The 24,498-nt window shown below is 41.0% G+C and overlaps 1 protein-coding gene across 3 annotated transcripts in view; it reads left to right on the plus strand.

The window, feature by feature from the left end:
- The window catches only part of ZNF704 (zinc finger protein 704), a 279,969-nt gene that overhangs the window by 36,099 nt on the left and 219,372 nt on the right, over positions 1-24,498 (plus strand). For all 3 annotated transcript variants that reach the window (XR_011466752.1, XR_011466753.1, XM_070382209.1), the window contains exon 2: positions 23,657-23,898. Coding sequence is in view for 1 of the 3 variants with exons in the window: in XM_070382209.1 (XP_070238310.1) it covers positions 23,657-23,898 (242 nt within the window). In the remaining 2 variants the exon portion in view is untranslated. The remainder of the gene's footprint in view (positions 1-23,656; positions 23,899-24,498) is intronic.

Genomic DNA, 24,498 nt, shown 5'->3' on the forward strand with positions numbered 1-24,498 from the left:
TCCTGCTTAGGAAATGACCAGTTGCTGCTAGAAATCACATGTACATTTCCCTCAAGAACACTTGCTAAAAAAACATCAGTGAAGAGTATGTAAGTCATTGTCAATGAATTGAGTCCATCAGTGAGATCAGTATGACCCCGGATATCCTAGAGAGGGATGCAAATCTCTCTCAAACCAAAAGCCTGATTTAGTTATGCATGATTCACAAACAACATTTCCTGGTAACAACCCAAGATAGCATCAACCTGCCCTTCAAAATCTTGAACATTCATTGCATAAACCAAGCAATATAGAAGCCAACAGGAGCTTATTTATTTCATTAATTTAGTATTACTATAAATGAAGTGCAACATAACTTCTGGTGTTGCAGAGGTTGAGGACTTAGCCATTTTACTTGAGCAATTTTTATTAAAATCTTCTAAAATTAAAGCACATACTTCCCTCCCCACTGAGGATGAACACAAGCGACTTAAGAACATCAGATACTGGGGTTTTAATGTGGAAACTCTTATGTCACTCAGAGTTATTAACATCTGAATAAATGGCTCCCAGTTGCTATAATTTTGCAGGTTTTTGGTGCTCTTCCTATGTTTGAAGATACTTGGGTGTGCCTCTTCTGCTTCAAAATCTTACTTTGAAACCAAGTCTAAATTCATGGTTCTGAGGATAGTGTCTTATCACTTTACTACAGCAAAGCCCACAGTCTTTAAGACTGATAGTTCCTTTCTCAACACTGAGAGGGCTACCAAATTCTCTATAATATTTGTAGAAGTTTGTGTCTAAGATATGTGGAGTGCTCCTACCTTTAAAAGAGGAATGCAGAAAAATGGAGTATACCAGCTCTTTTCTGTTCTGATGTAAGCTAGACAGTTAGTGTGAGCAAGGGCAACTGTACAAGTCACATCAGCACTACTTTTAATCATCAAGTGCATGGACTTCCTAAGTGTAGCCAAGACTCTTCTTATCAGCAAGGTCAGCTTCCGGTGTGAGGAAATTGAAGTGCAAGTGCAGGAAATGACCTGCAACAGATCTGGCATCGGGAAGGCCCTGCTGATGACTGTGTTTGCATCGAGCTCCGTGGGACCCGAATCACTACAAAAGTGAGGAAGGGCGTGGCATGGGTGCTGTAGGGCTATATATTGCAAAGCAATGTGCGTTCCTCTCTGTGTATTAGGTTTCAGTGGCCTTAAGAGGCTGAAAGTGTATTGAGGAGCGCATAAGTATATAGTAAGCAAATAGAATAGACTAGGTCCTCTAGGTCCATTTGTGAATCTTTATGGTAAGCACCTCAGGGGCTCCAGGCTTTCTTGAAATCAAAGTCAAGAAATATTTCACATTCAGAAATACTTTTTAAACTAAAGGTTTTGATTGTCCCCACATAAAATTTTAATAGCATATTAGACCTAAAATTTAAACTCCAAGATGAAGTATTGGGTTGGCCAAAAAGTTCATTCAAGATTTTCTATGAGACAGAAAAACCAGAACTACCTTTTTTTTTTTTTTTTTTTTGCTAACCTAATAAATCAGGAAAACAGATTTTGTTTCCTGCCTTCAAAACATTAAATGCCTTGTCAGATTTATGACTCCCAAAGTGGAATGGTAGAGCCACTGCTCTGCCCGGATTTGAAGGTTGTGGTAGGAAGAATGCAAGTGCTTCTCACTGGCTCCCTCCCCTTCCCTCTCCCCCAAACCAAATCCAGCATCCACTCTTTGATCTTACTTCCTGTTTCTCAAGTCAGTCTCCTTCTCACCATCACTATCCAAGCATCTTTCCATTAGACTGCTGCTTGCAGACCCCTGGCTCATCTCCCTGTGTATTAGGGTTCTGTTGCCCCTGTAAGAGTTTACTGTACCATGAATTTGGTTTACAACACAGGGGTATTCTGTTACTGATTTGGCGGTCAGAGATCCACAGGTTCTCACTGGGCTACAGTCAAGGTGTTGGCAGGGGTTGTTTCTTCTGGAGACTCTAGGGGCGAATCCATTTCCTTGCCTTCTCTGGCTTCTGACGGCCCCCTCTATGTTTCTTGTTTTGTAGTCTCTTCCTCCATTTTCAAAGCATATTATTTCATTGTCTGCTTCCGTTGTTACATACCCCTCTCCTCATATCCCTCTGCCTCCCTCTTATGAGGACTCTTGTGATTACATTTAGGGTTCATCTGGATAATTCAAGATAATCTCTCTATCACAGGATCCTTAACCTAGTCACATCTGCAGAGTCACTTTGCTATTTAGGGTCAGGTTCCTGGGATTAGGACATGGATGTCTTTGGGGGCCATTATTCACCCTACTGAATAATGCTGGAGAAGTCTCTTGAGAGCCCCTTGGGCAGCAAGGAGATCAAACCAGTCAATCCTAAAGGAAATCAACACTGAATATTCATTGGAAGGACTGATGCTGAAGCTCCAATACTTTGACCACCTGATGCAAAGAGCTGACTCCTTGGAAAAGACCCTGATGCTAGGAAAAACTGAGGGCAAAGGGAGAAGGGGACAACAGAGGATGAGATGGTTGGATGACATCACTGACTCATGAGTTTGAGCAAACTCAGGGATATAATGATGGACAGAGAAGCTAGGCACGCTGCAGTTCATGAGGTCACAAAGAGTCAGACACGACTTAGCAACTGAACAACAACAACAGCATTCTGCCCACTGTTTCTTACATCCACTCAGCCTCTTTCAGTTCACCTTGACACTGCAGAGAGACAAATGGCACACCAGATCTATAACCCTTTCTCTTCCCAGTTAAAGCCCCATCTGTGAATTCTGTGATCTCAGGATTAAGACCATAGTTTTTACTCTTCCTTGTATAACCTTAGTTTGCTAAGGCTGTCATACTTTGCTATAAGTACTATGGACTCTGTTGTTTAGGCAACAGAAATTTATATTCTCACACTTCTGAAGGTTCAAAATCCATGATCAAGGTCCTGGCCAGGTGTGGTATCTTCAGAGTTCTCTCTCTTTGACTTGAAGATAGCCACCTTCTCTCTGTGATCATCCCTTGGTCTGTGTGTTATCTCTGTCCTAATCTCTTTTCTTATGAGGACACCAGTCATGCTGGATTAGAGCCCACCTCTAAAACCTCATTTTGTGTTAATTACCTCTTTAAAGGCCCTATCTCCAAATACAGTTACATTTTGAGGTACTAGAAATGAGAGTTTCAACACATGAATTTAGGAGGGTAGGGAGATACAATTCAGCTCATAACACATGATCTAGCCTCCTCTATCTCTTTGACCTCATATCATGCCCTGTACCAGACTTTACTCTGGTCTCTAGCCTCACTGGTTTTCTTTCAAGCTCTTAAACTTGCTGTGGTTTCCTTCCCTAACTACTCTTTACCAAGATAGCTCCATCTCTCATCAGACCTCACTCCAAACATCACTTCCTGCTATGGACTGAGTGTTTGTGTCCCCTGGCCCCAGCTGCAAATTCATATGTGGAAGTCTAAACCCCAGTGTAATGGTGTTGCAGATGGGACCTTTGGGAGGTAATTGGATTTGGTTGAGGTCTTTGGTGGGTAGAGCCCTTCTGATGTCCTCATAGGGAACACAGCTGTGTATGAGCCAGGAAGCCAGCCCTCACCAGGCACCAAACCTGCCAGTGAGTTGAACTTGGACTTAACATCCAGAACTGTGAGGAATAAATGTTGTTTAAGCCATCCAGTAGATGGTATTCTTGATATAGCAGCACAAACTGACAAAGATACTTTCTCGGAATTTCCTTCTCAGACCTCTCTGACTTTCCCCCTTTCATGTGCTCAGAGTTTCTCTGTATACTTCTCAAATCGGAGTATTTGTTGCAGTTGTTATATTGTTTATGTTTGTGAGGAAGTATAGAAGTGGATTACTTCCCCAATAGCTTCCTGATAGCTCAGTGGGTAAAGAATCCACCTGTAATGCAAGAGACCCTGGTTCAATTCCTGGGTCTGGAAGATCTGCTGGAGGAGGGATAGGTACCCACTCTAGTATTCTTGAACTTCCCTTGTGGCTCAGCTGGTAAGGAATCCGCCTGCAATGCAGGAGACCTGGGTTCAAACCCTGGGTTGGGAAAATCCCCTGGAGAAGGGAACGGCTACTCATTCCAGTATGCCCGACTGAGAATTCCATGGACTGAATATAGTCCATGGGGCTGCAGAGTTAGACACAGCTGAGTGACTTTCACTTTCACTTTCATAGACATGAAAGTTAACACTTCCACTCAGTCACTCTCTTTGTGGCCCCATAGACTGTAGCCCTCCAGGCGCCTCTGTCCATGGAATTCTCCAGGCAAGAATTCTGGAGTGGGTTGCCATTCCTGACCTAGGGATCAAATCCAGATCTGCTGTGTTACAGGCAGATTCTTCACCATCTGAGCCACCAGGTTGTGTACCTCACTTATTTATGCCCCTCCTTCCCACTGATCTCAAGCAGCAGTATAGGGGCTTTTGTACATTTTTAGTATATATATATATATTTATCACTTTTAACCCTTATGCCTACAATACCTAGTAAAAATATTTATTAAATGAATGCCTACTTTTCAAGCAAACACTCTTCAAAGGTCTACTAAAATACCTTTCTTATTATCACTGGTTAAACAAAAGACATTGGTTTATGTGTGGGTTGGAATAAATATTCAAGCTTTAGAATTTTTATCTCCCTTGAAATCTTTTTATGCAACCTCTTTTATAAAGAGTTCCAGGAAAATGATCTTTAAATAAAAAAATTAAAGAGATGTTTTAGTTGGAAATTAATGTATTAACATATACTTTAAAATTGTGTGTTACACAGAGATGCAGAAGGTGTTTATATAGTGTCTATCACTTGTCTGCTGTTTTCCTGGAAGACTGTACATGCTTCTGGCTGTAAACAACTTATTTGCCTTTTGAAGCTAGAGAATAAATTGTGGCTTATTCATATTTTACCTTCTTTTTATAGAATGTCCTTTAAATAGCTAACATGTGAACAAAAGACTTCAACTTTTAAAAAACTGAATGTGTGCCCGTTGACATTCATAAACACATATGAGTCATCTGGTCTGTGTAGAGTCCTGTGATAAGTGCTATTTGGCTGCCAGCCAAGTTTCATTTCTTATCCTGGGGATGTCAGGGCCACATAGTTGTGTTTATAAGAAGAATTTCAATATACATAACCTGTTAAATGAATTGCAGAATCCCAGCCTCCTAACTATTCTGTCTTTGAAAGCAGTAAATTAGATGCCACCATTCTAGAATATACAAACTAATACAAAATTCCTACTAAATTAGTAAAGTTTATATCAGAACAGAGTTCCTGTTTTCAAAAAATCAAAAATTAAAGTTAACCCAGAGGCTAAATATATTTTTTAAAAATTGATGGAACGTAGTTTCTTGTGCACAATTTGCAATGGTAAACTGCTACCAGTGCATTTTAGCAACAGCCAAAGCAGGGTTGTCTGTTGGCTCATTTCTTGAATTGAAGACAAAAGCAGATGTCAGTGGGTGAGAAGGTTCACCTCTGTTTGGCGTGTTTCCTAGGCTGCAGCCTGCCTTCTGTCTCTGGTTTGGAGACTCATGCAGGACCCCATTGATGTGAAGAAGATTGTTACTGTTGTTGAATAAGCTTTGGGATATAGAGCAAAACAAGGGAATGATGTGCTATCACTAAACACTTCCTGCTTCCTGCCCATCTTGGACTGCGGATTCTATTTCCTATGTTTTCTTGAGTGAGGTTAGAGTTCAGGAAGCGGGATGATTTGGACCATGGTCAGAGATGTTGATGACACCCACTGGGCTCACTCCAGGCAAAAGCTTTTAAGAAAGAGATGAGTTTCGTTATTTATCCCTTCCTGGTTTTATTGCTATTTTTATTTTTCTTATGCTCACTCAAGGTCCCCATAAGCCTTATCTACCTCTAGCTGCCCCTGGTGACCCATCTGTTCTGTCTGAGCAGAGCCCCATCCTTTCTCAGCAGAGCCTCCTTTCTGTATGTCTGTGGTCCCTTTGATGCCTGGTTGGATTGCTACAGCACTTTGTCTTTCCTTTACCAGCAAACTGGATATGAACTACTCTCACAAACTAATTCTCAGTAAGTACTGCCAGAAAGAAAGGGTTATAGTTCATTGCCTATTCACCATACATCAGTTACTTCACTGATATTGCCCTTTGATCCCTCCTACCAACCTGTCATCCTATTTTATAGATGAGGACAAGACCTTGAAATGCAGAGAGGTTAATAAATTTCCCCCGATCAACCACCTAGCAAGTGGCAGGGCTTCAATTTATTCCAGTCATTTATTATTTCACAGCAAACATAGACTCCTTTTCTTGGGATATTTACAGTTTAACCAAGGATTCTGGGTTAACAATGCAAATATGATTTAACCCTATTGATAAAATTTCTGGCATCATTCTTAGCTATTGGAGTGTAATCTCAACAAGGGATCTTTATGGCACTATCCCTGGTGGCTCAGATGGTAAAGAACTTTCCTGCCAATGCAGGAGACATGGGTTCAATCCCTGGGTGGGAAAGGTGCCCTGGAGAAGGAAATGGCAACCCACTCCAGTATTCTTGCCTGGAGAATCCCGTGAAGAAGGCTGGTGGGCTATATAGTCCATGGGATCGCAAAGAGTTAGACCTAACTGAATGACTAACACTTACTTTCACTTTCAAGTTGAATCATGTAGATAGTTGCCTACTTAAATGATTTTTTTTAAGTTTAATGGTTATAACTAAAAACACTAGTTTATTAGCATTAATTTGTATATGGTATGTTAAAGTTATGAAACCTTCTTTCTTATTTGATTCTCCCAATAACATTCTGAGGCGTTAAGGATAGAAATGGGTAGATTAGGCCTGAAGTTATTGTCATAGTCCAAAGAAATTGATGGTGGCAATAGAAATAAAATACATAGATTAAAAATATGTGTTGAGGGTAGCAGATAGAGGAGGCTGCAAGGAAAAAATTAAAAAGTCCAAGGTTGGACAAATTGGGAGAATAGCACTGAAACATATACTTTACCATATGTAGAACAGATAGCCAGTGGGACTTTGCTGTATGACACAGGGAGCTCAAAGCCAGTGCTCAGTGACGACCTAGAAGGGTGAGATGGGGTGGGAGGTGGGATGGAGGTTCAGGAGGGAGGGGACATGTGTATACCTATGGTTGGTTCATGTGGATGTATGGCAGAAACCAGCACAATATTGTAAAGCAATTATCCTCTAATTGAAAAATTAAGAAAATAAAGTCCAGAAACAGGTGGTGGCATGGCGAATATTGTATATTGGCTCATTTAATACCTCTGCATCCCCGTCCTATATTATATTTCTGTGCTTCTGTGGCTGGAACTTCCCAGAATACCTTGCAGCTAGAATTCTGTGTGACTCAGGTTCTGTCAAAGCAGTGTACCCACGTGAGGCATGTGACAAGGCACAAGTAAGGCAGTGAGGGGTTGCTGTGTGCAAAATTGATCTTCTGGCAAAACGCAGTGTCACGGTTTCCTGGAGTTGCTGGGGCATCTAGCTCTCTGTACCTGTTGTCGTGGGATCTGAGCGGTGGGAGGCAGTGCTGTGCTGCCTGTGCTAGTGCAGGCTCGTGGTGCGTTTGGACCTTCCTTCCGGCTCTGTGCGGTTGTCTTGTTCAGCAGCCCAGCCTGATCCCCCAGGCTTCTTAGAGAATCTGTTGTCTTGCTCTGCAAATAAGAATTGCAGCTGGTCCTGCTTCCCTGGTGGCTCAGAGGGTAAAGCATCTGCCTACAATGCTGGAGACCCAGGTTCGATCCCTGGGTCAGGAAGATCCCCTGGAGAAGGAAATGGCAACCCACTCCAGTACTCTTGCCTAGAAAATCCCATGGACTGAGAAGCCTGGTAGGTCCCAGTCCACGGGGTCGCAGAGAGTCAGACACGACTGAGGGAGTTCACTTCACTTCCCTGCTATCATAAAGCCAAAAGAAGATAAAGAGAGAAGAGGCTGGTTAGCTTCAAGGAGGCTAATTATGTTTAGTACTAACAGAATGGAAATTAAATTAAGAATGGAAATTTTAAAGTATATATTTATTAAATTTAGTTTTATATATATATAAATATATATATATATATAGTTCACTGTGACTCTAGCAAAAGCATGGGGTTTTGTTGTTGTTGTTGTTTATTTGTTTGAGAGTAAGTAGAAATTAGGAGTAAGCAGTAAGTAGGGAATGAAGGCAGCTCATGCACGTGTCTCTATTGATAACTTGACTGTGACAGGGAATATAGTAGAGGTGCTGTAGTTGAGCAGGATCAGAGGTCAAAAAGTTTTGTTTCATTTTTTTAAGGATAAGGGATAGTGGAGCATGTTTGATTGCTGATGGGAAGTATGAAGAAGAGAGGAGAGAGATGAGGGGAAATATCTGTGAGACCTCAGTCAATTACATAATTTCTCTGTGCCTTAGGGCTTCCCTGGTGGCTTTGTTGGTAAAAAATCTGCCTGCAGTGCAGGAGACCTGGGTTTGATCCTTGGGTTGGGAAGATGACCTGGAGAAGAAAATGGTAACCCACTCCAGGATTCTTGCCTGGAGCATTCCATGGACAGAGGAGCCTGGTGGGCTACAGTTCATGGAGTATCAAAGTCAGACACTACTGAGTGACTTTTACTCACTCACTCTGTGCCTTAGTTTCCTTAACAAATTTAAATAATAAGATCCTCCTCTTAGAGGTTTTTCTGGGGGGTTGGAATGCAATAATGTACATGAAGAAATTTTAATGCAATGTCTAGTACTTAATAAGGGCTTAATACCATACTCAGTCACTCAGTTGTATCCCACTCTCTGTGACCCCATGGACTTTAGCCCACCAGGCTTGTCTGTCCATGGAACTTTCCAGGCAAGAATACTAAAGTGAGTTGCCATTTCCTACTCTAGGGAAAGGTTTCATAAGCATAGCCATTAGTATTACGGCTCAGTTCAGTTCAGTTCAGTCACTCAGTCATGTCTGACTCTTTGCGACCCCATGAATCGCAGCACGCCGAGCCTCCCTCTCCATCACCAACTCCCGGAGTTCACTCAAACTCACGTCCATCAAGTCGGTGATGCTATCCAGCCATCTCATCCTCTGTTGTCCCCTTTTCCTCCTGCCCCCAATCCCTCCCAGCATCAGAGTCTTTTCCAATGAGTCAACTCTTCGCATGAGGTGGCCAAAGTACTGGAGTTTCAGCTTTAGCATTATTCCTTCCAAAGAAATCCCAGGACCGATCTTCTTTAGAATGGACTGATTACTGCTACTACTACTATTTTTATTGTTACTGTCTTCTGTATACCTTAGAGTATTGTGAATATGTAATCATTTTGTCTCCTGAATTTACAAGTCTTCCTTTCAGCTCTTACAAGCTGGCCCCATTGCCATCTTATCATCACTAATTACATTGATTAAGTAAACATTTACCAAGCACCTGTATGTGCCAAGTATGCATACATTAGGTGTCTGGGACACAAAACTGAGCAGAACTTGTTCTCGGCCTCTAACTAGCATCTGGAACACTAGAGGAGAGGACTGGGGGAGCATGACTACTTTATACTAAGTTTTATATTATATCAATCAGAGTGCTAGCAGGAGCAGAACCACTAGGAGATGTGTGTGTGTGTGTGTGTGTGTTGTATTTATTCATTCCTACATACATGCATGGATACAGATATGTGCACAGACATTTGCATATTTATTATAGCTGGCTAAACAAGCCTAAAGTCCACAGGCAGCAAATCAGGAAGGAAGGATCGTGACCAGACTGAAACCCCACAAGCACACTTTTCTGTCTTAAGATCCTCCTACACTCATTATCCTGGGTCAGCCCAGTTCTGTTGAGCCATCTACCTTCTTGTGAAGGACTGTGCTGGAGGTATTTCTCTCTCACATTCCCATCCACTCTCCCAAATACCTGTTGGACCTTTATTCTAAAGAATTAAATTTATGATAAGCAGATATACAGATTTATTCTAATATGTACTGTTTACTTTCTTGAATACACTCTAGCTGCATTTATTAGCAGATTTTATTTAGTCATCTGTGCAGCTAGTAGAAGTAATTGGCTGTCTGTGAGTTTAGAGCACAACTCAAGCCTAAAATGTGAATTCATTAGCTTTCAACTTCAGTTTTTAATTTCACCTGCTGTTTACTGCTCAAAGGAAGGACAAACTGTATTTCAATAAAATGTTTATTTCAGGAGGAACCCTTAGCAACCAGCATTCTTTTTTACTTAAAAATGGCTTCTTAATCTGCCTTGAAAAATTGAAGAAGTTGTGTTAGCCTGTGACAACCACTGATGAATTGGAGAAGCTGAATTTATAGTTCTTATTGCCAAAGGAATTCAAGGCATTGGGTTAGTTAGTCCAACTCTTTTTGTTGCAAGACATTGAAACAAAAAGAAACAAAAAAATAAAATAAAATAAGGTTTTGCAAAAAAGAAAGGTAGGGTGAGGTGGGTGGTGTGGGGATGCTGGTGATGAGAAGGGAGACGCAGGTGAACAGGCGCAGAGACGACCTGCAACAAGTGTGCTTAGCTGTGGATGCTGACGGGTTGGGGAGGGGCGCTGGGGGCCCTCAGATGCCTCGTCTGTCTGAGGGCCCCCTGTCCCACGTTTCTATTTCTCTCCAAAGTTGGCCGCGCCCCATTCCTCCTCCCTCTATCCTGGTGTCCTCTACTTTTTCACATGCCCTTAACAGCCTGCTCACACTGTCACGCCAAGCCACCAGGGCTAATGGACATCAGTTTGTGGTCCCTCAGACTAGGCTACTGAAAGAAAGGATTTTCTTGGTCCTCTTTGTGCCCAGAGAAATTGTGCATTGTCCTTTTTGAAAACTGATTTACCCTTTGTGAGAGTGATAGTCTCTCAGTCCTGTCTGACTCTGCTGTAGCCCGCCAGGCTCCTCTGGATTCTCCGTAGGATTCTCCAGGCAAGACTACTGGAGTGGGTTGCCATTCCCCTCTCCAGGGGATCTTCCCGACCCAGGGTTCAAACCCTGGTCTTCTACATTGCAGGCAGATTCTTTACTGTCTGAGCCACTAGGGTTAATTTATATGTATCAGAACTACATTGTCCAAAATAACAAAAAGTTCTTTTCTAACCACTTTGAGGAAATGTGTGGTTTGGTCAGAAAAATCACATTTTAGACTGTGGTTTGACTCCCAGGTCAATGGCAAAAAACCATGTAAGCCCTGAAGAAAATGAACTCTAACGCACTCCTTGAATTGCCAAGAATCTCTTCTTGTTTGCTCTGTGTGTTTGTGCCTAGGATTCAGGCCAGGTGGAGAAAGGGCTGCTCAGAGACACTCAATAGCAGTGAAGAGAGGAATTCTGGGAGATGGGGGTGGGCTCCAGTAGGGACTTGGAAAAGGCTCTGTGAACTATTAGTTTCCGGAGTAGCCTCTCTGTATGAGGGGCTGAGGAAGGTTCCAGTGAATGAAGACTGAGATTCCCCTGGAGCAAAGTTGCAGTGAGGAGAGGTCAGAGACCGTGAAGCTTGTGTTTGGGGACCCAGCTCCTCCCAGCAGGGGCTGCAGGCAGTTTCAGTTCTGGGCTCTACATAGCAGTCACAGCAGCTGGAGTGGACAAGTCTTCTATAGGTCAGCAGCCCCTCAGCAACACAGCTGCCTGTTCTCCTTCAGAAAGAAACTTCTAAGAAAATACTTCCGGAGGGGCCCAAATCCCATTGGCAAAAATAGTCTCTGTGAACCAAATGTGGAAGAAATTAAAGATGACAGTGATTATCAGCATTGTTGTTCTTGACTGTGGATGTTCGAATTCACAGAGAGAGTACGTGGGCTGGTTGTGCTGTGAGCCTCAGACTGGAGCGGGAAGCATTCCTGGGCGTCCCTGGGGACCAGGCTGCTCCGGGTCCTGCCCCTTATAGGAATCTCCGCTGCCAAGGAGTTTGAAAAGTAGAGAACTTTAACTGTGACTTGGTTCTGGAATTCTGCCTTATCTCTCAACAGGTTTGCCCTGATATAGCTGGGTGATATGTATAGAAAGAAGGTTCAGAATCCCTTAATTTAAAAGCAAAACCAATCCTATTTTCTTGGTGGTGGTTGAGTCGCTCAGTCGTGTCTGACTCTTTGCAACCCCATGAACTGTAGCCCGCCAGGCTCTCCTGTCCATGCAATTTTCCAGGCAAGAATCCTGGAGTGGGTTGCCATTCCTACTCCAAGGGATCTTTCCAACCCAGGGATCAAACCTGGATCTCCTGCACCACAGGCAGATTCTTTACCAACTGAGCTTTGTAGATTGTATTATAAAATAAGGACTGTATGCCTGGAGAGAAAATCCTCCATGAAATGAAACTGAACACTTGGTAAAGAAAGGATTAATATGGTAGTCCTCCTGTAATTATTTTCCACCTATTCTCCAAATTATAGCACAATTCACTGTTTCTTTCTTGGTAGCTTAGGAAATTTCTCTTGACTATGACTCTACTCTTTGCAGCTCCAGGAAGTTGGCATCAAGCCTCCTTAGACTTTTGTTAGTAGTTGCTACCATATAGCACATATAATCACCTGAAAATTCATTCATTTATTTATTCCCCAAATGCTTATTCAGGGCCCGCTCTTTCAGATACTCTTCTCTGTACTGGAAGTATCAATACATAAAAACAAAGCCACCCTCACACAGAGCAAGATTCTGGCAGTGCAGCCTGGACAAAAGATGTAGTAAATAGTAGATTATATCTTTTGTTATAAGTGCTGTAGAACAACGGTAGAATAGACTGTGGGACAGGAGGAGTAGGTAAGGAGCACTGAAATTTAAATAGGAGGGGTCAGAGTTGGCTGCACTGAGAAAGAGACTTTTGAATGGAGACTGAAAGGGTGAGGAAGCCAGTAGTGGGAGGTATGAAGGAAGAACATTCCTGGAAGATGGGGCAGCCAGTGAGAATACCTGAGGCAGGGGTGTGCCTGGCCTGATCGAGGCCCACGAGGGTGGGAGGGAGAGGTAAGGGTGGAGGAAAGAAGTAGGAGAGGGAGAAAATAAGGATATGGGAGGAGGGGCAGGGAAAACCAAACTGGGTCTGGGAGGCCATTGCAAGGACTTTGGATTTTATTCTGGATGAAATGGGGTCACTGAGAGGTTCTCAGCTGAAGAAGGGTATGATCTGACTCTGGTTTGTGTGGGATAAGGTGGCTACTACTATTGAGAAGGAACTGGGGTGTGGGAAAGGCAGGGCAAGAATGGAGATGGGGATCCAGGGAAGAGACTATTGTAGAAATCCAGGCAAGAGATGAGAGTGGCTTGACCAAGATGGTAACCATGGAGGTGGTAAGAAGTGACTGGATTCTGGGTATATTCTGAAGGTAAAGGCCACAGGCTTTTCACTTGGAGTGGGTGTGATTGGCTGAATTAAACTTTGACTTATATAAAATAAATGGAATATCTAATTACTGTGTGAAGTTCACAATTCTCTAAAGTTAAATCCAGTGAGGTCAACCCATGTTGATATTTCCTCTCTCTCCTTACATTTGTTTGGAAAAATATACGAGTGACTTTAGCCAAGCCTGACCTTAATATTGGACTTCATAGAGATGGTTATTTCTATTCGGAATTTTTCAGAAAGCGTTTTTTAAATACTTACATACTTTGCTCTCACTTGCATGATGTTACTATTAATAGAAGGTTTGAAACTTCAGCCAAATTGTCTTCCACCAAAAGTTTTTGCAATAAGTTTCTTAAATGTGTGGCTGACTGATCTGTCATTAGGCATGCCAAGTCATGCTTTGTTGAACATTAAATTGTCAGGATATTAGAGGTGAAAGCTCCTGTAGGAATCCCAGCAGTAACAACATCGATGGCTACAGTAGTGCAGCGCTGTGGTCGCCGTCACAGTGAGGGTCTCAACTCTGTTTTAGTTTTCATCCATCATCACACTTCCAAACCAGGCTGACTGTCACCAGCCAGTTAGTCTGTGTTGGTATGGAGAAATTATACACTTGACGTTAGAGCAGTTAAAAAACACTTCATTCTTTTCAGGGAGCTTAAGGAATAATATAATCAAAGGGCTAGCAATTGGAAGCAGTTATTTTTAAAATGTTTCTACTGGATTCAACAGTACAAGGGACACATTCACTCATTAGATTCTAAAAAATAAAATAAAATAAAATGTTTCTACTACAGCTAATCACTGGGACTGGATAGATTTGCTGTCCAACTTATTTTCTTGTGTATCTAGCATGAAATCTGAATCATTTAATCTGAAGTGATGAGCAGAGTTCTGTTGACTATTTTTGGAAACAGTCTTTATCACTTGACTCCAGAGTCTGGTCTTTCTTTAAGCATGACCTTTAGTTGCAATATTTTAAATTAATTTAAAAATCAGTTGTTCCTATTATTAGTATAACTTTTGCTTCTTTCATAGCATATTTTAAAATGTGGGAGTCTGATTACATGCTCTACACTGTGGTTGATGTGTCATTGTCATCAGTCACTAAACATACGTATTTATGTATTCTAAAGCAAGTTTAAAAAATAAATTCTAAGGTGTGGAAGCACAATCTGAAATAGGGAAAATTCTCTTATAATTTGTCAAATGTGACTGTGTGCTTGCATGGTGAATGGAAGAGTCAGTTGAAAAAAGTCACTTGGTCAAGTGGTCTATTTCCTTGCCTCCTGTGGCTTGCTCCCCAAAAGTGGATTTTGCTGTGGCCTGAATTTGATTCTCTTTTTCAAAATATCTCTACTACTTTCTTACTATTCAGAAAGTTCCAGAAGGCAAATGGGTTGACTTTCTTTAGATTATTCCTGGAAATCTGATTAATCTCCAGAGCTAATTCCTCAAATTTTATTGGGTTGGGATGAGTAAATGAGGACAGTTTGCAAAAGTGAATGTTGACACATGCACTTTGGCACCTTATTATCATATATTCATGGGGAGGGTATTGGGTTTAAGGTAGCCTGGAATGCACTTGAGTGTGGACAGAAGGAAGGATTGATTGAGTAAGTGGGCTGATGCTAGAAGCCATTCTCTTTTCTGTTGTGCTGCTAGAATCCTCCTATGGAAAGCAGATGTTTTTGTATTGAAGAAAGCCAATGAGCTTCAGTCCAGTTTACAAAGGACACCATTTAGAGAAATTCAAGATTGAAATACATACTGTTAGCGTCTTGTTTAAAAAATTGCAATTTTCCCAAGTATATCATATTTATAGATTTACTGTTTATCTTTGTCTAGGAAAACAAAAGCTGTTCATCAAAATAGAAATTTTGAAATTTATTTGTTAGTTAACTTGGTAATTGGTAGTATTCTCATATAATTGAACACTGAAGCTTTGTTCTCTTGCAAGAAATTACACTGAATAAAGAGCGTGTCTGTGATGTGCTGCTGAAGGGCTTCTGTGTTGGGTAGGAAGAAGGAATTCATTGTAGTACGATATAACTTCAAGTACGATATAAATTCAAGGTAATCATTGTAGTACGATATAGCTGAGAGGTACTGGTAATCAAGGGAAGTAATAGTGCAACTGGATGGATAATTTGTAATTAATTTTCCCCTTTAGTATAGGAAATATGGGCTTCCCAGGTGACTCAGTGGTAAAGAATCTGCTTGCCAATGGACGAGCCCCAGGAGACACAAGTTCAATTCCCTGGGTTGGGAAAATCCTCTGGAGGAGGAAATGTCAACCCATTCCAGTATTCTTGCCTGAAAAATTCCATGGACAGAAGCAGCTTGGCAGTCTACAGCCCATGGCGTTGCAAAGAGTTGGACATGACTGAGTGACTGAGTACACACACATGCATATACATGTATACTAATAACTGACAGCTGGTAGAAGAAAAAAAATACTATGTAAGTGCTGTATTCTTGAGAAACTTAATTATATAAAAATAATGTGTATTTTTTTTAGAATAACTTTATAGGTTTTAAAATACCAAACTATACATGAACATTGTAAAGATTGCAAACAGGGTAAAAACAAAATTGGACTGTAAGTCTGCTTCCAGGGAAAATCATTAACATTTTGGAATGTCCTTTCAGAATTGTTTCGCGCGCGTGCTCTCTCTCTCTCTCTATATATATATATCCCTCCTCCCCAAGTTTATATTACATAAGACTCATTTGGATTTCCTTTTTTCAAATAGTATATTAAATGTCTTTCCACTTCATAAATACAGAAATATGTCTTTGTTATTAACTATACATTTTATTTGTTCATATTTAATTCCCAATTTATTGATGACTGTTCAGGAATTTGCATTTTTTAATATTATAAGAAATTCTGTGCTAAACATTCTTGTGTGCTTTTCTAGATATTTTTTCCCCATAGACATAGAATTGCTAAATCAGAGGGATGTACCATTAAATCCATTGCCTTTTGCATGCTGGCCTCCTCCAACATGTATGTTCCCACCAACAGCGACTGAGAGTGCCAGTTCCCTCATATGTTGACCAGCAAAGAGCATTATTTCTGACAATTTTTATGAATCTCTATAAAATTGTCTCTTTGTTTAAATTTTTAAAATTTGAAAACCTTAAAAAAAGCTCAGAAATTCCCCATAATCTCACCACTTGAACTTGTTTGTGTGTCTGTATGTGTGTATACAGTATCTAATTATATAAGGAAAGAAGTAGAACCTTCTTGGCCCATAGGTGTGTAACTTTTTAACAAACTACTTTGCTTTCAAAGAGCAGTGAAATCCTGCCTAATATATTAGTCTGCAGCTTACCTGTTTCTCTTAGTAAATCACGAGCGAATGTGTTCCTCATAATACATCATGGATTTATTCTGATGGTCTTCTTTTTTAGTGACCTTGTGGTATGTCCACTGTATGGATATCCCACAGTTTGTCCCTCCATAAAGAAAAATTTTGGTTGGTTGACTCTGCAATTCTAACTTCCAGGAATTTTTCATACAAAAATGACTTGCACAAGTATATAAAGGTACATGTATACATACAGCAATGGTATGTATTGTGGCATTATGTTTAATGATGAAAAATTGAAAAGTACCTCAATGTCTGGAAGGAAAGGAAAGGCTAAACAATATGATCTTGTGAAATGTTACCGTATTCAAAACTTAAATGTAGTACATTTACTACTAACATGAAAAGATGCCTGTGATTTATTGTGAAGTGAAAAAATAAGTTGCAGAATAATACATGCAGTACATTGGTGTTTAGACACCCCAGACAGACATATATGCAGTTAGGAATTTAATGCATTTTAAATAAGTGAAGGCTTTGCAGTAAATTGTTAAAAGCTGTTCTTTCTAGGGGTTGGACCTGACTGGGCAGGGTTGGGAGGAGAATGGGGAGGAATATAAAGCTGTCCTCATATTGTCTTACACACATTTTTATGGAAATTTTAACAAGCATATATTTTGTAATAAATGAATGTTTGAAAAAATGAAAAGTACACTCAGGCTCTACAGGAACAATGAAAAAGAAAACGTTGAAGTGAGACTAGAGTCTCTAAGATAACGCCTGCTTCACAGATTATGAGTTCATGAAATCACAGTCAGGTGAAAACTAGTCGGTGTTCTTTATAGGTACAGAGTGTTTCATTCACAATGTGTGGAAGAGTGAGAAAGAACAGGAAGAGAGAGCAAACCATACGGTCAAAATGGAGTCAGTTGGAAGTAGAAGTGGGCACCATTGACCCTCGTTCCAAAGAAACACGGAACTCAAATTTCTCTTCTTCAAGAGGGCTCTGCACATATTTAAGAGTAGCTATGTGGGCCCGCCCTGGTGGCTCAGATGGTAAAAAAATCCACATGCAATGCAGGAGACCAGGTTCCACTCCTGAGTTGGGAAGATCCCCTAGAGAAGGGAATGGCACCCCACTCCAGTATTCTTGCCTGGAGAATCCCATGGACAGAGGAGCCTGGCGGGCTACAGTCCATGGAGTCATAAAGAGTTGGACATGACTGAGTGACTATTCCTACTGCTATGTGTGAACCTTAAGCCTTCTGTTTTCTAGATGAAATATTCCCAGTTCCTCCAATAGGATCCTTTGTCATCCTGATCACCCTGTTGTGTTTGTTCTGCTTTGTCAATGTCCATCTTGAAATTAGATAACCAGAATCAAATACTACTGCCTTCCAACTTACAGTCTCGTCACTGTGGGATACAATCAGATTAACCCTTCCTCATGCAAGAGATGCATTTTTAAAAATCTAGACTAAGATTATTCCTAAACCTCTGCCTTGTGTTTTCTTCTCAAAATTCCTAATTAAGAGTTTTGCTTTTTTTTTTTCTTCATTATTTGGCACCCAGGACTTCTAGATTTGGGGAGTGTGTTTATTTTCTCTGGGTATCTTCTACTGCTGAACCCTTTGCCTCCGTGTGAGCTGTGATACGAAAGATTTCTCAGATTTCCTCAGCTTTCTATTATTAAAAATATCAGCTCATATGAGTCACATCATTAATTGATACCAGCTTCAAGGAAGGAAGCTAACTTGGCCCAGGCCCTCCACACCTCCAGAAGCGTTTCCTTTTGTCACCAGGGCATTGTGCAAATTGGGAACAAAAACAAGTAAGAGTGCCCTCTTTGGGCAAACAAAGGATAAAAAGTTCTTCTCCAGATGAATGAATTAGAAAAATGTCCCTCTTCCATGGGTGAAGAGGCCTGGGGACCTGGCTTGAGGAGGGACTGGATTTCAGCCAGCCTTACTTGTGAACAGGATATATTAGCACAGCTACTCGCAGCAGCCTGCGTTGTCATAGCACTCCGTGTCTGCCTCTTGCAGCACAGGTTCCCAGTTTCTGGTCTAGGGGATTCTTGGGAAATATACTTTCTACGCCACTTATTCCTGGTCTGGTTCTTTCTTCTTTTCCTTTTTTTTTTTTTTAAATCAACAATACTATTATGGTACAATTTGTATATCATAATGTTCATCCCATTGTAAGAATACTGTTTTTTTTTTTTTTTCATTAATTTATCAGATCAGATCAGTCGCTCAGTCGTGTCTGACTCTTTGCGACCCCATGAATCGCAGCACTCCAGGCCTCCCTGTCCATCACCAATTCCTGGAGTTCACTCAGACTCATATCCATCGAGTCAGCAATGCCATCCAGCCATCTCATCCTCTGTCGTCCCCTTCTCCTCCTGCCCCCAATCCCTCCCAGCATCACAGTCTTTTCCAATGAGTCAACTCTTCGCATGAGGTGGCCAAAGTACTGGAGTTTCAGCTTTAGCATCATTCCTTCCAAAGAAATCCCAGGGCTGATCTCCTTCAGAATGGACTGGTTGGATCTCCTTGCAGTCCAAGGGACTCCCAAGAGTCTTCTCTAACACCACAGTTCAAAAGCATCAATTCTTCGGCGCTCAGCCTTCTTCACAGTCCAACTCTCACATCCATACATGACCACAGGAAAAACCATAGCCTTGACTAGATGAACATTTGTTGGCAAAGGAATGTCTCTGCTTTTGAATATGCTATCTAGGTTGGTCATGACTTTCCTTCCAAGGAGTAAGCGTCTTTTAATTTCATGGCTGCAGTCACCATCTGTAGTGATTTTGGAGCCTAGAAAAATAAAGTCTGACACTGTTTCCACTGTTTCCCCATCTATTTCCCATGAAGTGGTGGGACCGGATGCCATGATCTTCGTTTTCTGAATGTTGAGCTTTAAGCCAACTTTTTCACTCTCCACTTTCACTTTCATCAAGAGGCTTTTGAGTTCCTCTTCACTTTCTGCCATAAGGGTGGTGTCATCTGCATATCTGAGGTTATTGATATTTCTCCCGGCAATCTTGATTCCAGCTTGTGTTTCCTCCAGCCCAGCGTTTCTCATGATGTACTCTGCATATAAGTTAAATAAACAGGGTGACAATATACAGCCTTGACGTACTTCTTTTCCTATTTGGAACCAGTCTGTTGTTCCATGTCCAGTTCTAACTGTTGCTTCCTGACCTGCATACAGATTTCTCAAGAGGCAGATCAGGTGGTCTGGTATTCCCATCTCTTTCAGAATTTTCCACAGTTTATTGTGATCCACACAGTCAAAGGCTTTGGCATAGTCAATAAAGCAGAAATAGATGTTTTTCTGGAACTCTCTTGCTTTTTCTATGATCCAGCGGGTGTTGGCAATTTGATCTCTGGTTCCTCTGCCTTTTCTAAAACCAGCTTGAACATCAGGAAGTTCACAGTTCACATATTGCTGAAGCCTGGCTTGGAGAATTTTGAGCATTACTTTACTAGCGTGTGAGATGAGTGCAATTGTGCGGTAGTGTGAGCATTCTTTGGCAGCATGGTGCAAATCAGTATAGGCTTGTTCTAGCACATTTCCATCACAGCACAAAGTTCTTTGGTGTCCATTTGCAATCAGTTTCCCTTGTCAACCCCAGTCTCAGGTAATCCACCGATCTGCTTTCTGTCTTTATAGCTTTTGCCTTTTCTGGAAATCTCATGTAAGTGGGATCCTGTCTTCCTTTAGCTGCTCTCCTCTGCTAATCTAATAGGGGTTCAATTTGAATTGAGGTTATCTCTTCCTTTTGCTGCTTTCTTCTGCTGATCTGCTGGTGGTGCGATGGCTGGATGTTGGCCCTGCCCCGTTCTACTACTCCTGCAAACCCTCACTCATCCCTTTCTTTCCATCCTGCCTCAGCATTCAGACACGCTCTGTTACCTCCTGTCTTAGAACCTTCTCCCTGGTTCAGCATCCTCTCCAGCCACCACCTTGTTTCTCTGGGCCATTTCTGAGCCCATGTCTCAAGATTTGACTTCATGTTCTCTCTCTACTCTCTTCTCTCCTGTGACTATTCCTTTTAAAATTTGAAAAAATGTGACATCTGATATGAGTGGAAGAACATTAAAAAGAGCATGTTTTATATATATATATGTATGTAAACTTTAAAGCATGAAGATATAATGAACATCTACATCTGTCACCCACTCCTTCCACCAGCCTTACAAACAGTGGAACACATGACTCAAAGTATCAAAAATCTCTTGCTCATCTCTGCATTTTTTTTTGTCCTCTTTGATCTTAGCTAACTCATTTTAACTCCACTTTTATAAAAGGAGTCTGGGCTGAATAGTCTTTGAATTTCATTACATTGCTAAACTTTCTTGATTACCATTTAGAGATTAATTTTATGTTTAGAATGTATTATGGAAGATTTATAGCTTACATTGTTGGATATTACCATAGCTTACTTTATTATGAAGTCTTGGCTAAGAGCATGATATACGATTATACTATCATTTCTGCAGGAAATTTATTCTACTTTGTATTAGTTTGCTTCAAATGCTGTTTTTTTCCCCTAAATTTTTGAAGCTAAAAGCTAACCTTCCTGTAATGTTCTCCCTCAACCCCACCTCTCTTTGGATTGAATTCTTTTAATCAGATGAATTGGTCCCTGGGGAGGTATGGATGTCGATTATTGCTACAACTTAATACTAATGACTACTTAAATATTTAATTAATGTAATACTTGACACTTAGGGAGAAACTATTTATAATCATCAAAGCCAGGCCTTTGTTTTCATCTTTTGTGGCTGGTGTTTGGTGTATTCCTTTTGTAACATAGCTGGGAATGAGCTGCTATAGAAGTGAAAAAAATGCCTCCCACTCCCTTCCACCTCCAGGCAGAAAAAGTTGCACTGAAAGTGATTAGTGATGGATATTTTAAAACATTTATATTAGTTTTCCAAACTACATTTTTATTGAAAATGTATTGAATTTTAGAAGTATGAAATAGTTTCTTATTCCTCTCTATTGAGTATTGATGTCATTGAAACAGCTCTTAAAAGCACTCATTTTTCTTGGACTCTTACTTTTGTTCATTCATTAATGCATTTTAAGAAATATGGTAACTTTTTAATGAGTTGCAAATATACCAAAGTGACTGACATTGTCCTGTGGAGCACGGGCTCAGTGTGGCAGGAACACCGTGGAAGATAGTCTCTTCTGCCTGACAAGTGCAGGCCAACGAGAGCAGGGAGCTCAATTTAGGGCTCTGGGTTCATATGAAAGATACATTCCAGCCACGGTGATCCTGAGGCACACAAGTCACCCCTGGGCTCAAGGAGAACACATATGAGAGCTGGTTCTGTGGCTCCAACAAACATATAGCTTCAAGTTTTTCCTTAGTCTCAAAATTTCTAGCCATTCATACCATATTTTGCCAGTCTCTGCTTCACTGAACACACATACTTTCATTTCATTCTGAAAAATCCCCTATATTTGTGGCTTTAGCTCTATAAATTCTAAATCTACTTGATCAAATTCTTTGTGCTTATTCTCCTACCTAAAATCAAAAAGAGACAAACGAGCATACTTTCTATTTAAGTGGGTGAGTGAAGGTTTACTGACTCTACACATGGACTTCGTGAGAGAGTGACTCTGACCTGTGAAATGTCTCATAGACACGCATATTTTGAAACATTCTCCACTGATTAGTGAGGCTCCGGGTTGACAGTCTAGCTCTTCTTTGTACACTTAGGACTTTAACAAAGTAAAAAGTGAAAGTTGCTCAGTTGTATCTGACTCTCTGTACAGTCCATGGAATTCTCGAGGCCAGAATACTGGAGTGGGTAGCCATTCCCTTCTCCAGGGGATCTTCCCAACCCAGGGACTGAACTCAGGTCTCCCGAATTGCAGGCAGATTCTTTACCAGCTGAGCCATCTGGGAAGCCCAGAGCTTAACAAGGTCACTCCAAACTTCACAAACAGTGCCAGTCATCTTACAAGATACAAAATTCCCTTTTTTAACTTTAGTCTCCTTTTTCATCCATCACAATTCTAAACTCTGAAATCACCAGATATAATTCCTTTGACATTTAAATGTACATTTGTCTTAAACATTGCATTTAGTTAAAAATGATAAAGATTATTATGACTTGCGGGGTGTGGGCACACCAGTTGTGGTACATGGGCCCCAGAGCTTGTGGGCTCCATAGTTGCAGCGTGTAGGTGCTCATTTGCCCTTCGACATGTGGGATCCTAGTTCCCCAACCAGGCATCGAACCCACGTCTCCTGAATTGGATGATGGCTTCTTAACCACTGGGCCTCCAGGGAAGTTCCAGTGTTATGACTTTTTAATTGTCATACTAATGAAGGGATTTCCTTAAGATCAAATCTGCTATAGATAAAGAATAAAAAAAAAACCACATTTTTCATGAGGTAAAGAGTGGGGTTAAGATCGTTATTCATAGTCTAAGATTTAAGACTTGATTTTTTTATATGTATAGCACTCTTCTGCTAAGCATGTGCTATGCTTAGTCACTCAGTGGTGTCGACTCTGCAGTACTATGGACACTGGCCCACCAGGCTCCTCTGTCCATGGGATTCTGCAGGCAAGAATACTGGAGTGGGTTGCCATGCCCTCCTCCAGGGGATCTTCCCAACCCAGAGATTGAACCTCTGTTAAGCATAATCAGCATGAAATATTTAAGAATTTATTTATTTGAGTTTTCTCAGTTGTAGAAGAGAAAACAATGATGTTTTAAATTCTCATTTTTTTTAGAAGCCTCATGCTTTCAAGTCTTCAAAATCTTTGCCCATCCAAAAGGCTTCTCTTGTGCTCATGATGCTTCTTGCTTGCATTATGATAGGCAGCACATCAATTGTACCTTTGTAAAGTCAGTTATTTTATTTCCATGTTAGATTTCCCCCATTTAAATTAAAAAATCTTCAAGATGAACAGGGACAGCAGTGTCTGTGGTCTGTCCTCTGGCCATCTGCACATAGTCATGTAAAGCTGATATTTTGGGTGAGTGAGAATTTTTGTGTTTTGTTTCACAGGTGGGAAGCATTAAGCGGGAAATGACCTTCACATTTCAAACAGAGGACTTAAAACGTGACTCTAGTAAAAAAATGTCCCATCAACACTTGTTTCCTTTGGCCATGGAGGAAGATGTGAAAACAGCAGACACCAAAAAAGCTAACCGAGCACTTGACCATGAAAAAGAAAACACTCGTTCCATCTGTCTCCTTGAGCAAAAACGAAAAGTTGTTTCTTCCAATATTGATGTTCCTCCAGCAAGGTAAGGGACCATTAGACCTTGTATGTGTCTGCCCCAGGAAGTCAGTGGAGAGCAGGTACTGTCTGTGCTGTATTCTCTGAAGTACACAGACGTAGAAGGTTTTTCTGCTGAGAACATCTTTCTGTTGCTTGTGTGAAATGGAGCAGGTGGTTCTGCTCTTCAGAGCTGACCTTGAGGCTGTAGCAGTCGAACTACTGTAGCTGTAGAAAAGAATGTTTTATTAGATTTTGGCAAATAAACAACAAACAGCAAGAGAAGAAATATACAAAAAAAATCAAAAGAACTACAAAGTGTAGGACTGAGCATAGCCACTTACAAGCAAGGATATTCAGATCTTTTGGTCAGGAGTTGGAGAGCTGTGGCTGCAGATTAGATTTGGCCCCTGGCCTGTTTTTGTTTGGCCTGTCAGATAAGAGGGCTGCCCTGGTGGCTCAGCTGGTAAAGAATCCACCTGCAATGCAGGAGACCTGGGTTTGATCCCTGGATTGGGAAGATCCCCTGGAGAAGGGAATGGCTACCCACTCCAGTATTCTGGCCTGGAGAATTCCATGCCAGATAAGAATAAATTTACATTTTTAAAGGGTTAAAAATTGAAGAATA

This window comes from Bos mutus, chromosome 14 (assembly GCF_027580195.1).
Source record: "Bos mutus isolate GX-2022 chromosome 14, NWIPB_WYAK_1.1, whole genome shotgun sequence".
Classification (NCBI taxonomy): Eukaryota; Metazoa; Chordata; class Mammalia; order Artiodactyla; family Bovidae; genus Bos; species Bos mutus.